Raw genomic sequence first — 14,644 nt, forward strand, 5'->3', positions numbered from 1 at the left:
AGGTGGGGAGCTGGATTCCCAGGGGGCTTGGAGGGTGTGCTCACCTCAGGCCCATGGAGACATGCCTCTGCACTGACCCCAGCTGAATGTCCCCAGAGTCTCAGCAACAGCTGTGGGCCACAGTGGACTCATATGCGCCCACGTCATTTGTCCACGGGCACTCCAGGGGGGCACTGTGCCCTGCGGAAAGGATACCAGGTGGTGGGGGTTTGCTGGTCCTGCAGGTCCTGTGCACCATGCCCCACCCCCAACACCCCCTTCCCTCCATCCCTAGTGGTTCAGTGACTGCTCCTCTGCCCAAGGCCGGGAAAGTCTGAAGGAGTCCACAACCCGGCTCCTCTCTCCTGGCCCCTGGGCCAGCAGGTGGGAAGGGCCCCGAGTTTGATTTTAGCAACAGCTCTCCGAGATCTTGTTGTCCCCAGACTCCCTGGCACCGGGGAGCAGCTCCTTGCCCCCCAGCCTGCCTGCTGGCTGCATCTGGACCGGGATGTAGCAGTAGGATTTGCTGCCCATGGTACCGGCGTAGGGGAGGCGCTGCTGCTGGGAGCCACCCGTGGAGTTCTCCGAGCTGCAGTTGGAGTCCGCCTCGGCCCCCCTCTTCCCCAGGTGGCTGGGGCGCCGGGGGCAGCCCACCTCAGAGGCCTTGCCGTGCTGGCAGCGGCAGGACGGCCCGTGGCTGCAGCTGTGGCCATGTTTCTCCAGCAGGTCCGCACTCAGCTGGCACCTCTGCCACTTCCTCCTGATCTCAGACTGGACCTGGAGCAGGGCAGAGAAAAGGAGGTTGGAGGGGAGGGTCAGTTGATGCCCAGGGGACGGGATGAGACCCTTGGTTCATGAGGGGCAGAGGGAGACCATAGCAGTGCAAGAGGCTTCACACAAACCAGTGTGGGGTTAAATGATGGTGTGATATTGATATCCCACTGTGTCTTGTAAATGGAGAGAGAGCGAGCTGTACGCAAAGAAAGGGGTTCGCTATCAAAGGCCAGATCCCAGCTGGGGTCACAGAATCATGGAATCACAGGGTTGGAAGGGACCTCAGGAGGCATCTAGTCCAACCCCCTCCTCAAAGCAGGACCAATCCCCAACTAAATCATCCCAGCCAGGGCTTTATCAAGCCTGACCTTAAAAACCTCTACGGAAGGAGATTCTACCACCTCCCTAGGTAACCCATTCCAGTGCTTCACCACCCTTCTAGTGAAAAAGTTTTTCCTAATATCCAACCTAAACTTCCCACACTGCAACTTGAGACCATTGCTCCTCGTTCTATCATCTGTCACCACTGAGAACAGTCTAGATCCATCCTCTTTGGAACCCCCTTTCAGGTAGTTGAAAGCAGCTATCAAATCCCCCCTCATTCTTCTCTTCTGCAGACTAAATAATCCCAGTTCCCTCAGCCTCTCCTCCTAAGTCATGTGCTCCAGACCCCTAATCATTTTTGTTGCCCTCCACTGGACTCTTTCCAATGTTTCCACATCCTTCTTGTAGTGTGGGGCCCAAAACTGGACACAGTACTCCAGATGAGGCCTCACCAATGCCAAATAGAGGCAGATGATCATGTCCCTCAATCTGCTGGCAATGCTCCTACTTATATAGCCCAAACTGCTGTTAGCCTTCTTGGCAACAAGGGCACACTGTTGACTCATATCCAGCTTCTCGTTCGCTGTAACCCCAGGTCCTTTTCTGCAGAACTGCTGCCGAGCCATTCGGTCCCTAGTCTGTAGTGGTGCATGGGATTCTTCCGTCCTAAGTGCAGGACTCTGCCCTTGTCCTTGTTGAACCTCATCAGATTTCTTTTGGCCCAATCCTCCAATTTGTCTAGGGCCCTCTGTATCCTATCCCTACCCTCCAGCGTATCTACCTCTCCTCCCAGTTTAGTGTCATCTGCAAACTTGCTGAGAGTGCAATCCACACCATCCTCCAGATCATTAATGAAGATATTGAACAAAACTGGCCCTGGGACCGACCCTTGGGGCACTCTGCTTGATACCGGCTGCCAACTAGACATGGAGCCATTGATCGCTACCCATTGAGCCCGACGATTTAGCCAGCTTTCTATCCACCTTATAATCCATTCATCCAGCCCACACTTCTTTAACTTGCTGGCAAGAATACTGCGGGAGACCGTGTCAAAAGCTTTGCTAAAGTCAAGTCAATGGGCCGTAGCTTCATTGGAGTCAACGGGGCCAGATCCCAGCTGGTGTAAATGAGCAGAGCTCCCTTGCAGTTCACCAGAGCTCTGCTTATTTACACCAGCTGAGGATCTGGACGAAATAGATCCACTTCAGCCCTGCAAAGGGGTCATCACTGAGACCACCAGCCCCTCTACCCCCCATAAATAATGCATCAGCTCCTGTGCAGTGCCTTGCCTCCACTCCCCAGCCCGGCTCTGCTGCCTGCTCCCCGTGGCATGCCTGCACCATGTGACCCCTCACCCACCACTCTCTGGGAAGGGCGCTGTCCCCCACCCTTTCACCCGGGAGCCAGCACTGCGACGTGGGAAGGGTTAAGGGGAATCAGAAACGGCTTAGCCCCTGTTGGGGTGTGTCGGGGGGAACCTACCTCCTTGTTGACAAAGCAGTAGAGGATGCTCACCAGAAGACCCTGCAAGACAAGAGCAGATAAAGGCAGGGCTGGGCCCAGCTCCCCTGGGACACACAAGGGGCGGAGAGGTGGGGTGTGGCTGCCTTTGGGGGACTCCATGCCCAGGCGGGATCCCATGGCTGCTCAGCGTAGAGCTGCCCTCGGCCGACTCCCTACTCAGCCAGCAGCACCTGTGCCCCGCAGGCCTCTGGGTGCCATGGGGCAGGGCTGACCCTACAGCGCCCCACATGGCTTGAGTGGGGGATGCTGGGGACACATCTCTGGCTAAGGGCCTCGGGCTAAGGGGGGCACCTGCAAACAATCCCCAGAGCTGAAGCCCAGCTGCTGCGTAGGGCATCCCGTGCCCTCACCCCCATCCCCCCGGGGCACGGTGGCCCCGGCACCCCTCTGCCCCGGACCCCACCCCGCCAGCCCTGGGGGCCTCTGCTCCCTACCTGGAAGGAGCTGAGGAAGAGCTCAAAGAAGAGCTTGACGTAGCGCAGCGTGCCCTGGGCCTGCTCCTCCGTCACCAGGGCAAACACCACCTCATGGATGCCCAGCAGTGGAATCAGGGTCAGTGTCGACTTGGCTAACCTGGGAGAGAGCAATAGGGAAGCGGGGGAGTGAATTGCCCCCCTGCCAAGCCCCACAGCCGTCCCCCGGGGACAATGCCAAGGGAACCAGCCCTGGCCCCAACTGAGCCCCCGCCCCGCTCCCTGCAGCACGGCACCCCCTGCTGAGCCCCCGCCCCGCTCCCTGCAGCACGGCGCCCCCTGCTGAGCCCCCGCCCCGCTCCCTGCAGCATGGCACCCCTGCCCCTGCCCCCTCCCTGCAGCATGGCACCCCTGCTGAGCCCCTGCCCCCCTCCCTGCAGCACGGCGCCCCCTGCCCCTGCCCCCTCCCTGCAGCACGGCGCCCCCTGCTGAGCCCCCGCCCCTCTCCCTGCAGCACGGCGCCCCCTGCTGAGCCCCCGCCCCGCTCCCTGCAGCATGGCGCCCCTGCTGAGCCCCCGCCCCGCTCCCTGCAGCACGGCACCCCCTGCTGAGCCCCCGCCCCTCTCCCTGCAGCACGGCGCCCCCTGCTGAGCCCCCGCCCCCCTCCCTGCAGCACGGCGCCCCTGCTGAGCCCCCGCCCCTCTCCCTGCAGCACGGCGCCCCTGCTGAGCCCCCGCCCCGCTCCCTGCAGCATGGCACCCCTGCTGAGCCCCTGCCCCCCTCCCTGCAGCACGGCGCCCCCTGCTGAGCCCCCGCCCCCCTCCCTGCAGCACGGCGCCCCTGCTGAGCCCCCGCCCCTCTCCCTGCAGCACGGCGCCCCCTGCTGAGCCCCCGCCCCTCTCCCTGCAGCACGGCGCCCCCTGCTGAGCCCCCGCCCCCCTCCCTGCAGCATGGCGCCCCTGCTGAGCCCCCGCCCCGCTCCCTGCAGCACGGCGCCCCCTGCTGAGACCCCGCCCCTCTCCCTGCAGCACGGCGCCCCCTGCTGAGCCCCCGCCCCCCTCCCTGCAGCATGGCGCCCCTGCTGAGCCCCCGCCCCGCTCCCTGCAGCACGGCGCCCCCCAGCACCACACTGGGGCATAGGGTCAGCACTGTCTGTGAAGGGAGAGCACCCTGAACTGAGCTCCTGTCTCAGTCTCTGCAGCACAGTGCCCCATAGTGCCCCCCTGGTGCCAGCACTGACTGCCAGGGAAGAGTGCTGTGACGCTCGGTGCCTCAAAGCAGCACCCTGGTACCCCCACATTCACCACTGTGAGATGATTGTGATGTGTTTGGGCAATGCCTTGTGAGGTATCATTTTAAAAGCACCTCCCAGCTGGCGCCTGCATCCCTCACCCTCTCCTGCACCCCAACACTCTGCCCCAGCCTGGAGCCCCCCCGCGCCCAAACTCCCGCCCAGAAAGAAATTAATATCAAAGCGGTTCTAAGGTAAGAAATAGGCTATTTTGAATTAACTTAACTATATTCTACATATTTTAAGACTGAAATGTAACCACAGAACGGCTTTATGGTCATTAAAAGGCAAGTTTAGTCTAGCGTTAATAGCCTCGATGCCATAATTGTGCTCATTTTGTTTTAAATTAGGAAAAAGACTTGTATCCAGGGGCCCACAGGAGAGTTAATCCGGCCCTGACGCCAGTGGTTCTCAACCAGGGGCACATGTACCCCTGGGGGCACGCACAGCTTTCCAGGGGTCCATCAACTCATCGAGATGTTTGCCTCATTTTACAACAGGCTACACAAAAAGCGCGAGCAAAGTCAGCACCAACTAAAATTTCATACAGATGACGGACTTGTTTCTACTGCTCTATGTACTACACCCTGAAATGTAAGTACAATATTTATATTCCAGCGGATTTATTTGAGAATTGTCTGGTAAAAAGGAGAAAGTCAGCAATTTGTCAGTATTAGTGTGCTGTGACACTTCTGTATTTTTAGGTCTGAATTTGTAAGCAAACAGCTTTTAAGTGAGGTGAAACTTGGAGAATGCAAGACCAATCAGACTCCTGAAAGGGGTATAAAGTCTGGAAAGGTTGAAAACCACTGATGTACTCAAAGGAGACTGTCTGACCCCAATGTCACAGAAGGGACAGCTGGAAGAAAGTGTAAAAGAGGGACAGTGACATCATCACTTGGCCTCTTCCCCCCCTCCCCTCATCTCAACACCTGGAAGATCATCTGGAAGACAAAGACTTTGAACTGGGGAGATTGGTCCCAGGCTGGAAGGAAACCCAGTCTTTGTATTGAGGAGCTGTGAACTGCCTGTAACATCTGTTAGGGTTGAATCAAGAGACACTGTTTGATTCAAATCCTGCGTAGTTTGTTAAAGTTCGAATTTAGACTGCGTTTCTATTTTTATTTCTTAGGTAACCAACTTGGATCTCTCTGCCTGCTACCTATAATAATTTAAAATCTGTCTTTCTATAGTTAAAAAATCTGTTTTATATTTTACCTAGAACAGTGTGCTTTCGGTTGAAGTGCTCAGGAAATCTCAGCTCAGATTACAAAGGCTGGTGCTTGGCCACTTTCCTTTGACCAAGTGGCGAACTAATTAATGAGTTTGCACTGTCCAAGGGCGTCTTGAGCTGGTATATTTCCAGAGTGCCAGGCTGGGGTGACTGGCTGGTGCCTCTCTCTGTAGGATTCATGAGTGGCACAGGGAGCATTCATGCAGTTTGGTTGGGTGTAGGCTCCACAGGCTGGTGGCTGGGTGATCACGATGCCTGGAGGGGTTTTGCTGTTTGCCACTGGCATAGCTTTGTGTGACACTGCTGGGTGGACAGTTAAGGGGGCACCACGGTCCCATAGTTCCAGGTTGTACCACGGGGATCCCATCACAAGTGTCCCCTTCTGAGCCCCCACCCCACTCTGCAGCACAGCACCTCCTAGTGCCCCACTGGAACCCTGGGGTCAGTACTGACTGCGAGGGGAGAGTGTCCCTAGTGAGCCCCTAGTGAGAGCCCCTAGTGAGCCCCCACCCCATCTTGTAGCACAGCGCCCCCTAGTGCCCCACTGGGACATTGAGGCCAGCACTGACTGCCGGAGAAGCGTGTCCCTAGTGAGCCCTTGCCCTGTTCCCTGGATCCTCACTTAGCTTGCCAGATCTAAGAGCCAGAGTCAATGCTGCTGCAGGGAGCCAGGGCGCCCAGCTGGGGGCGCCGCAAGGGGTAGCCCCTGCCTACCTGAACTTGTAGTCCGTGTAGCGCATCTGGTGAGCCCGGAGTTTGGAGACCAGGATCTTAATGATGCGGACAAATATGACAAAGTTAACCTGGGGGAGAGAGAGTAAGTTACCCGCAGGGAAGTCAGGGGGCACCACTCCCCACTGGTACCCTCTGCCCTGGGGATGGGCTGGGAGCCCCTGAAGCAGGGCTGGTGTTTACATAGGGGAGGGACAGTGGTTCTTTATACATGGGGAGGAGAAAGCATCACCCCCCAGGTGCCAGCGTTCCCACCCCGCACCCCATAGCGCCGTGTGCTGGGCAAGACCAGGACTGGAGTAGCCGGGAGCTCTCCTCACAGCCAGAGCCCTCACCTTGCTCCCCACAGCGCCCCCTTCTGGGTGAGACTGGGAATGGAGAAGCCAGAAGTTCCCCCCACAGCCAGCGCCCTCCCCCTTCCCCACAGCACCCCCTGCTGGGCGAGACCAGGACTGGAGTAGCTGCCTCTTGGCTGTCTGAAGAACAGTGGGTGTTTGTAACTCACCAGGATGGCCAGCAGGATGGGGCAGCGGATAATCCACCAATAGGCCATGTTATCATTTCTCTCCCAGCACCTGGAAAACCAACTCACATCAAACTGGCTGGGAGGGAGGAACCTGCACAGCCAGGTAGGGTGGTGACAGGGACTTAGCAGCCTTCCAAGTGGCACCAATCTTCTCTCTCCCCCTGTGAGCACAGTTCTGTCTGTGACCCAGATCCGCTGGGGGCCGGCCTTTGCTCCCCACCAGTCCAAAGAATTTAAGGACAGAAAGGGCCACCAGATCATCCGGCCTGAGCTTCTGTGAGCACCCACCACTAAACCCCACCCAGCTGCCCCCGCCCCAAGCCCGACAACCTGCGTTAGATCAAAGTATTACAGCCCCCAGGAGACTAAACGCTCATGGGCCACAGGCAGAGAACAGCAGGGACCGATGGGCATGGGGGTCCTGCCAATGTCAGGGGACTGATTGGGCAATCCATGCCCCACACTGCACAGGAAGGGGAAGAAGTCCCCCAAGGCCACAGCCAGTCTGACCTGGGGGCAAATTCCTTCCAAACCCCAAATCCGACCCTGATCAAGAACCAGCCAGCCAAGCACCTGCAAGGGAATTCTCGGCGTCGCCCTGAGCCACCCAGTCCAGGGTCCCATCGCCAGCTGTCTACATGATGCTTCAGAGGAAGGAGACTAAAAAACCCCAAATCCAGAATCCACCGGAGGGAGGGGGGAAATCAGGTGGCTGGAGCCAGTGGTTCTCAACCAGGTTTCAGGGGGTCCGCCAAGCATGGTCAGCATTTGACTCATTAGGACCCGGGGCAGAAAGCCAAAGTCCCGCCATGCAGGACTGCAAGAAAAAGGTCGAGAACCCCTGGCTGGAGCACGTAAGAGCCTCGGACCTGTTACTCGTGCTGGCTAGCAGAATTAGCCCGTTCGCTGAGACACCAGAGATGGCTGGGTCAAGCCCTCCAAGCGACGCTCACGTGTGGAGCTGGGGTCGCAAAGTGCTGTAAATGCAGCGAGGTCACACGCTCACGTTTACATGGGTGTGGAGCAGGGGTGGGGAAACCGGCGCCCGTCTTGGGCTGGAGTCGCTCAGGGCATTTGAGTCGACATGGGGTTTTGGACAAGACGTGACTTTTCCATCAAAAATGGAAACGTTCGTTTTTAGCCAATTTCCCCCCTTGTGTTTTTGGCAACTGAAGGCTGAGAAATTTTGGCTGAAATCCTAAGCTCGTTCCTTTTTTAAACATCAGGGTTTGGATTTTCGATGAAAACCTGGACTTTTTTGAAGAAAACAAAAAACGGATTTTTAAACTTTTCCCCTCAAAATGTTTCCTGGCACCAAACCCCTCGTTTCCCGCCCTGCTCCCCGGAGACTCCTCTGACAAGGTCACCCCAAGTTTGAGGATTTCCAAGCACTTTCTTTCTGTGCTGGACCCCAAGCTGGAGAGATTTCGCTGACCGGACTTACTGGTTGTTTTCATAGAGGTATCTGATGATCACCCAGGGAATGACAAACAGGATGGGGGCTCCTAGATGGACAGACAGACGCAGCAGTTAGGGTTTTGTTCTCCAGCCCCACCCGCGAGATTTCCCCCTGTGTACAGCGTCATGCACTCTAGGATTTTCCCTCTCTTCTCCGGTGGGCGCATCTCTGCCACGGGTACGAGTGCTAGTGGAGACAGGACTCCGGCGCGTTACCCACCAGGATGCCTCGACCTGCTGTGAAACACCACAGGAGTTGTGGGTGGAGTCCCATGCTGCCCTTCGCAGTGGAGCGGGGCCAGGCTGGGGCAAGCATCTAAAGGGGATTCTTTCAGGGGACTGCCGGATGCAGACGTACCCTGGGGTCTTTTCCAGCTCCCAGCCTGCGCTGCCTAGGGCAGTGGTGGGCAACCTGCATCCCACGGACCACTTGCGGCCCATCAGGGTCATCCACTGGCGGGCCGTGAGACAGTTGTTTACATTGACCGTCCGCAGGCACGGCCGCCCGCAGCTCCCAGTGGCTGCGGTTTGCTGTTCCCGGCCAACGGGAGCTGTGGGAAGCAACGCGGGCTGGCCGCCACCGGCCTAGGATCACCAGAGGGGTCTTCCTATGTCCCGGCCAGCACTGCAGTACCTCCACCATGCCCCTTCCCGGCCGTGCCCGCGCGGCCCCACTCACCCCATCCGACAAGCAGGTAGCCCACAAAGCAGCTCTCCTCCGAGATGGCCATCAGCACAAGCAGGTTGTGGAGGTAGAGCCCTTCCACCAGCAGCCAGTAGTAGTTGGCCCCCACGCAGTACTGGGTCAGGACCTGAGCCAGGCGGCAGCCGGCAGCAGCCTGAGCTCCCGGGGAAGGGGGGAGAGGAGCAGAGAGAGGGAGGGAGAGATGGGAATGCTGGAGGGTGGCGGATGGAGGAGCCCCATCAGGTCACAGCCAGCCCATCCTCGCTCTGGGCAGGGGCGTCCCCTACAGTCAGTCCCCCCATGGCTTGGCCCAGATTCCCATGGGATGGGCTCCCAGCCCTTCCTCTGGGGAGCAACTCCCCTGCCCCACAGATTTTCGAGTCAGGAAGCTTTGCCCAGAATCCAGCCTCAGTTTCCCTATACTGCCTTTCGTCCCATCATTCAGAGTAATTCCCCTTCCTCTGTGGTGGGGACACTGTACGGATACGCAGGTGGATCCCTCCCACCCCCGGATTACCTCGCTGATCCCACGCCTAACCCCACTGCCCACGGTCCCTGTTGGGAGTGGGTCAGCCTGGGGCCAGGTCCCCAGCTGGTGTAAACGGGCCAGAGCTCCACTGGGGCTGGATCACAGCTGACTCGGCTCCAGGAATTTCAATGCTGATTTAAGCCAGCTGGGATATGGCCCAGACTGCCTAGCTGCTGATCTTGGGGGTCCCCGGGCTTTCACCCCCGATGTACGGGGTGCTCCCTGCAGTGCCCTGCTTGGAGGTAGGGATTCCCCCCAGCCCTGCCTCCCCAGGGTCAGAAAGGGGCTCAGCTGGCTGGATCGGCCCCCTCTGGGAGTGAAGCTGCTGGAGCCATGCCCAGGGCCAGGCAGTACCTGGTCTCCGAGGAGATGGAAGAGCTCCCCCTCGTGCTGCAGGTCCTTGGAGAAGCGCACGCGGAGCAGGGCGTCCCGGGTGAGGATGGAGACGGCCCGCAGCATGAACGAGAGGAAGAGGTTCACGTGGATGTAGTTGCGGGTACACCTCAGCTTCCTGCAGAGAGGGTGGGACCACCAGTCAGGGGGATAGGGGGCTGCCTAGGGCTGCATGGGCAGCTGCACTCCAGCATTGAAACGAATCAGCTGTGGCCGTCTACACCGAGCGCCTGGAAGCCTCACTGGGCTCTGACCCCGGGCCGGGCCCTTACGCCGAGGGAGCCGTGCAGCCAGCCCTCGAGGGAGCCGTGCACAAGCGCTGAGCCAGCGTATGAAGACAGCTGGACTGCACAGCGCCGGGCTCTGTGCATCACGTAACCCAGCGCTGGGGCCCTGGGCATGACGCCGACTAAGCAGGAGTGAAACTGGCCAACGCCAGAAACGGACAGCCCCAATAACTAAAAATCAAGAGGAGCCATCCAGGCCTGATCCCAGTCTCGCTCACTCCGGTTTTATACTGGGCAACTCTGCAGGCCCAGCTCCATGCGCCCCATCCACACGGAGCAAACCAAGAGCAAATGGAGCGTCAAACAGGAGTGACTCCTCCAGTAAAGGGAGTGTCAGACTGGGGACCGGCACCCCATCAGGTCCAAATCCAGGATCAGGCCCTTCATCACTAAAGGAAACTTGCTTTTTTACTAGGCAGACAGTACAAATGAAACCCAACGGGTCCGTACCCTGCCCCGCGGCCTGGGTGCAAATCCCGAATGACCTCAGTGCATGACCATCTGCACTTCCCCAAGAGCCACTGACATCAGGATCTGGAGCACGAGCTCCATCATGCCCATCGGCTCTGCAGTACCTGAAAGCCAGGAGCAGCACCAGGGCGAGCAGCAGAGAGACCAGCGAGAGGGAGTAGCCCACAGTATACATCAGCCGGAACTGCTCCAGGAGCCGCACCTGCTTCTGCAAAGGGACGCGGCGGAGGGTCAGGTCCAGGCTCCTTGCCCCTTCCTTCGACCCCTCCCTCCGCCCCACCCCGGCCACTCGGAGAATTTACAGGGGAGGGCGCCCCCTGCTGGGACAATCAGGGACTGGCGCAGGCATTGATCTGCAAACCGAGAGCGGGGCCCCACGTGCCGGCTCCTTCCATCCAGCGCCGCATCCAGCCAACAGATCCCTCCGGCGCTGGAGGGACGGAGCCAGCAGGAGCTCGGAGGGAATCTGGCTCAGGAGGGAGCTGGAGGCTGGGTTGGGAGCAGCAGGAGAGAAAGCCGCGTAGCCGGGGAGCTGGGACTGGAGGGCTGAGAGCCAGGCTGGGAAGCAGCCTGTGGCTGGCAGGGGCACTGACCTGGAAGGGGTGTTCTGTGCTGAGATCCTCGCACTGCGAGTGGTCCCTCCAGGGCAGCCCCGACTCGTCCGTCACCCACTGGCCAGCCGGGCCGCAGAGCCGCATTACGAACCCGCCACGAACTGCCGGGGAGGAGACCAGAGGGAGCCAAGTGGCAGGCGGAGCGGGTCAGCCACAGCCATGCCACCACCGCCCACAGAGGTCCCCCGCCCTGCCCTTAAAGTGGCCCCTGCAGCCTCCGTAATGGGGGTGTGGGGACGCAAAGGTTAACGTCCCCATACCCTGCGTGGGCCTGAGCTCGGAGCTGACACCCGCAGGCCTGGCCCTCTGCAAAGCAGCCCCAGGCCCCTACCCTGGAGCCCCACCAGCATGTAGCTTAGATCAGCATCGGGCCCCGTAGCTCAGGGATGGCTTCCACCCAGGAGGCAGGTCCCAGCAGGCGGCCCGAGGGGGTGGGCGGGGAAGAGGGTGTGGCTGCAAGGAGCCCCGGAGGAAGGGACATTTACCGTGGTGATGCCAGGGCAGGTACCACGGGCAGGGCACCATGGCGGTGGTGTTGGGCAGCGTGTCCCTCCAGCAGGCGTACATGTCGAAGGTCCGGTTACACACCAGGCCTGGGAGGGGACGAAGATAAGAGGCTGTTTAAAACACTCGCACGTCACAGAGCCGGGCAAACGCCAGGCACGGAGGCCTGGGCAGCCGCACGCACACATGTGCAAATCACATTCACGCGTGTGTGACCCATGCACGGCAAGTGGGCCTAAACGACCACAGACATGGGCAAGTCACGCCATAGGCGCCAACTCCGGGGGTGCCCCGGGGCTCAAGCACCCACAGAAAAAACCAGGGGTCAGCACCCACCAGCCACAGTGGCTCTGGCCCGGGAGCTGGCCTTGATCAGCTGTTCAGCGGGCGCAGGGGCCGGCCGCGAATCAGCAAGTAGCTGGCGGGAGGCACTCAGGTTGGGGGGCAGAAAGGAGCGAGTGGCGGGAGGGGGGACCTCCGGGAAAGGGGCAGAGCAGGGGCGGGAAGAGGTGGAGGGAGAGGGGGTCACGGAGGAAGAGGCCAAGTGAGGGCGGGGCCTCAGGGCGGAGTGGGGGCAGAGCACCCACCGGGAAAAACCACAGTCAGCGCCTGTGAGTCACACGCACGTGTGTAAACCACACACGCAAACTCACCTACACAAATATGTGCAAATCATGTGCACGTGTGCAACTCACACACACAAACTTCCCTCTGCAAACACAGACACGTGCAAATCACATGCAGGTGTGCAAACCACACACCCACAAACGTCTCTGCAAACACAGACACACACAAATCACACACACGCATAGAAACGTGCTTGCACAGACATCCCCATCCAGGCAGCTCCCCCAGGCACATGCCAACCACACGCATGCACACGCAAAACAGGGTACACACACAGACGCGACACTCAGGCATGCACGTGGGCCACACCAACACACTATCCCATGGAAGCACACACAACGTGGGTTCGCAAACGTGGCAGCACGTGCCGAGAGGAGGAGCTGGGATGCACGAGCGAGTGCCGGGTGCATTCATGAGACCCGCTGGCCCCCACCCCAGCCCCAGCCCAGGAGGAACAACCCGCTCCTCTCACCTGCGGGATACGGCTCCTCGGCCATGCTGCGCTCACAGTCCTGCTGGTACTGCCTCCAGGCCGCAAATGTATCCTTGGCTGACTTCTCTGAGGAGCTCGCCTGCAACGGGATGGGAGTCAGGGCAAAGGGCTCGGGGCGCAGCCGGGTCCCTGTTCCCCTGAATAGACTGCAGCCCAAGGGCTCACGTGGGGGAAAATACAATTCCTAGATACTCCAGTCCCAGCCTCTCCCAGCAGGGGGAGCTGTGGGGAGCGGGGCAGGAGCTGGATGTGCGGGGAGCTCCCGGCTACGCTAGCCCCGGCCTCTCCCAGCAGGGGGCACTGTGGGGCGGGGCAGGAGCTGGCTGTGGGCCGCCTCTCCCAGCTGCGGTGGGAACTGAGATGGAACAACGGGGGTCTGAGGTGCTGCCTGGGGGGGGCACTGAGCTGAGCGCCAGCCGTGGGGGGGGGCACTGGGGCACAGTCTCACCTCCACTGTTCCCTGGAGCGTCGCAAGCAGCAGGAAGAGAGTAAGAGGCTTCCACATGCTTCGGCGGCAGTGCAGACATGAGGCCAGCGAGCGGCATCCGGCTCAGGGATCCTGCAGGCGCTGGCAGCTGTCTCTGTCCCTCTCCAGCGGAGCTGGGGTGCACCCGGGGAGAGGCGCCCTAGGGAGAAGCAACCAACCCAGGGATGGATTGGCAATGGGGCTCCCTGCTGGTCTCAACTGCAGAGCAGAGGCCAGGGCACCTGTCTCCCTCTCCAACAGATCTCCCATCGGAAAAGCCAGGAGCTCTGCCCTCCCGGCCCTCAAGCAGAGGGATCTGATGCCACGGGGATGGACACAGATAGATCCCACCCTCAAGCAGGGCTCTCACCCCCTCTGCTTCCCCCCGCCCTCCTGAGCAGGACCTGGTTCCCGTGAGAACCTGCAGGCAGCAGCAGCTGGTGGGAAGGGACTATTTATAGGGCACATTAGACGTGTCGTCCTGCTGCGATCCAGGGCCCTGACGGAGTGAGCCGGGTTCGGGCGGGTGGGACATTCAGCAGGGAGCCCGGGATAAATACAGTGCCTGAGACCTGACAGTGGGAGGAAGCTCCCCGGAGGGAGGGAGATCGGGGAGGGGAAGTGTCTCCAGTACACTGTCCACAGATAGGCCTGGGGGCAGGGGAGCAGGCCGCTTCTACAGGGGGCAACAATAAGGGGTTTTCCTCCCAGTCTATAGGGTTTCGGGGAACCATCCCGATATAAGGGGCTTTGTCTTATATAGGCAACTATGCCCCCCCCCCCAAAAAAAAAGTGTCCCGATTTTTCACACTTGCTATCTGGTCACCCTAATAAGGTTCCTGAGATGCAGCCACCTCTGGGGTGGGGCACAGGAGCTGCTCAACCGCTGTCCTGCAGCCCAGTTGAGGACAGGATGCGAAGACTCTTGTCTCCTGTTGAAACTGCAGGAGGCAGGAATTTCGTTACCCACCCGCACCCTTCTCGGAACAGCTGCGTTTCCTGGTGCCAGGGAAGCTCACACCGATTGGGAGGTGTCGATGGGCCATTGACCCCCAGCCCCCGGTGCCGCTCCCCTCCGCAGCCGCAACAAGAGACCAGAGGGTCTTTGCCCCGGAGTGGATGGCGTTGACGTAACCATGGTTTCCATGGTGCTGGGGGGCCCTGGAGCCCCAGAGCGGAAAGCCGCTCTCTCCCTCCAGCTCCCTGTGGGGGGACGCAGGCCTAAAGAAAGAGCCAGCCCCAGCCTGGCATCACTGTCCCCGACCAACCCTCCCTTCTGCACCCCCTACCGCATGGGCCAGAAGCTCCCTCAGCTCCCAA

The 14,644-nt window shown here is 60.0% G+C and overlaps 1 protein-coding gene across 1 annotated transcript; it reads right to left on the reverse strand.

Annotated features, from left to right (window-relative positions):
• Positions 1-387: 387 nt before the first annotated feature.
• On the reverse strand, positions 388-13,363 carry GIPR (gastric inhibitory polypeptide receptor). The gene is made up of 13 exons (XM_077840359.1): positions 13,307-13,363; positions 12,838-12,937; positions 11,720-11,827; positions 11,214-11,335; positions 10,725-10,828; positions 9,824-9,980; positions 8,935-9,094; positions 8,242-8,302; positions 6,777-6,846; positions 6,254-6,342; positions 3,036-3,174; positions 2,560-2,601; positions 388-756 (listed from the first exon to the last, which is right to left on the reverse strand). The coding sequence occupies exons 1-13, from the start codon at positions 13,361-13,363 to the stop codon at positions 388-390; spliced, it is 1,578 nt and encodes a 525-aa protein (XP_077696485.1).
• Positions 13,364-14,644: the final 1,281 nt, after the last annotated feature.

Source organism: Eretmochelys imbricata, chromosome 23 (genome assembly GCF_965152235.1).
Source record: "Eretmochelys imbricata isolate rEreImb1 chromosome 23, rEreImb1.hap1, whole genome shotgun sequence".
Taxonomy (NCBI): Eukaryota; Metazoa; Chordata; order Testudines; family Cheloniidae; genus Eretmochelys; species Eretmochelys imbricata.

What these genes read in the sequence shown, in the direction of transcription:
- GIPR (XM_077840359.1), bottom strand. Translation starts at nt 13,363, where the DNA reads ATGTGGAAGCCTCTTACTCTCTTCCTGCTGCTTGCGACGCTCCAGGGA. An exon ending in GCACAGAACACCCCTTCCAG is followed by an intron (nt 10,829 to 11,213) that starts GTCAGTGCCCCT and finishes GTCCCTTTGCAG; the next exon opens with AAGCAGGTGCGGCTCCTGGA. An exon ending in ACTGCTTTGTCAACAAGGAG is followed by an intron (nt 757 to 2,559) that starts GTAGGTTCCCCC and finishes GCCCTGCTCCAG; the next exon opens with GTCCAGTCTGAGATCAGGAG.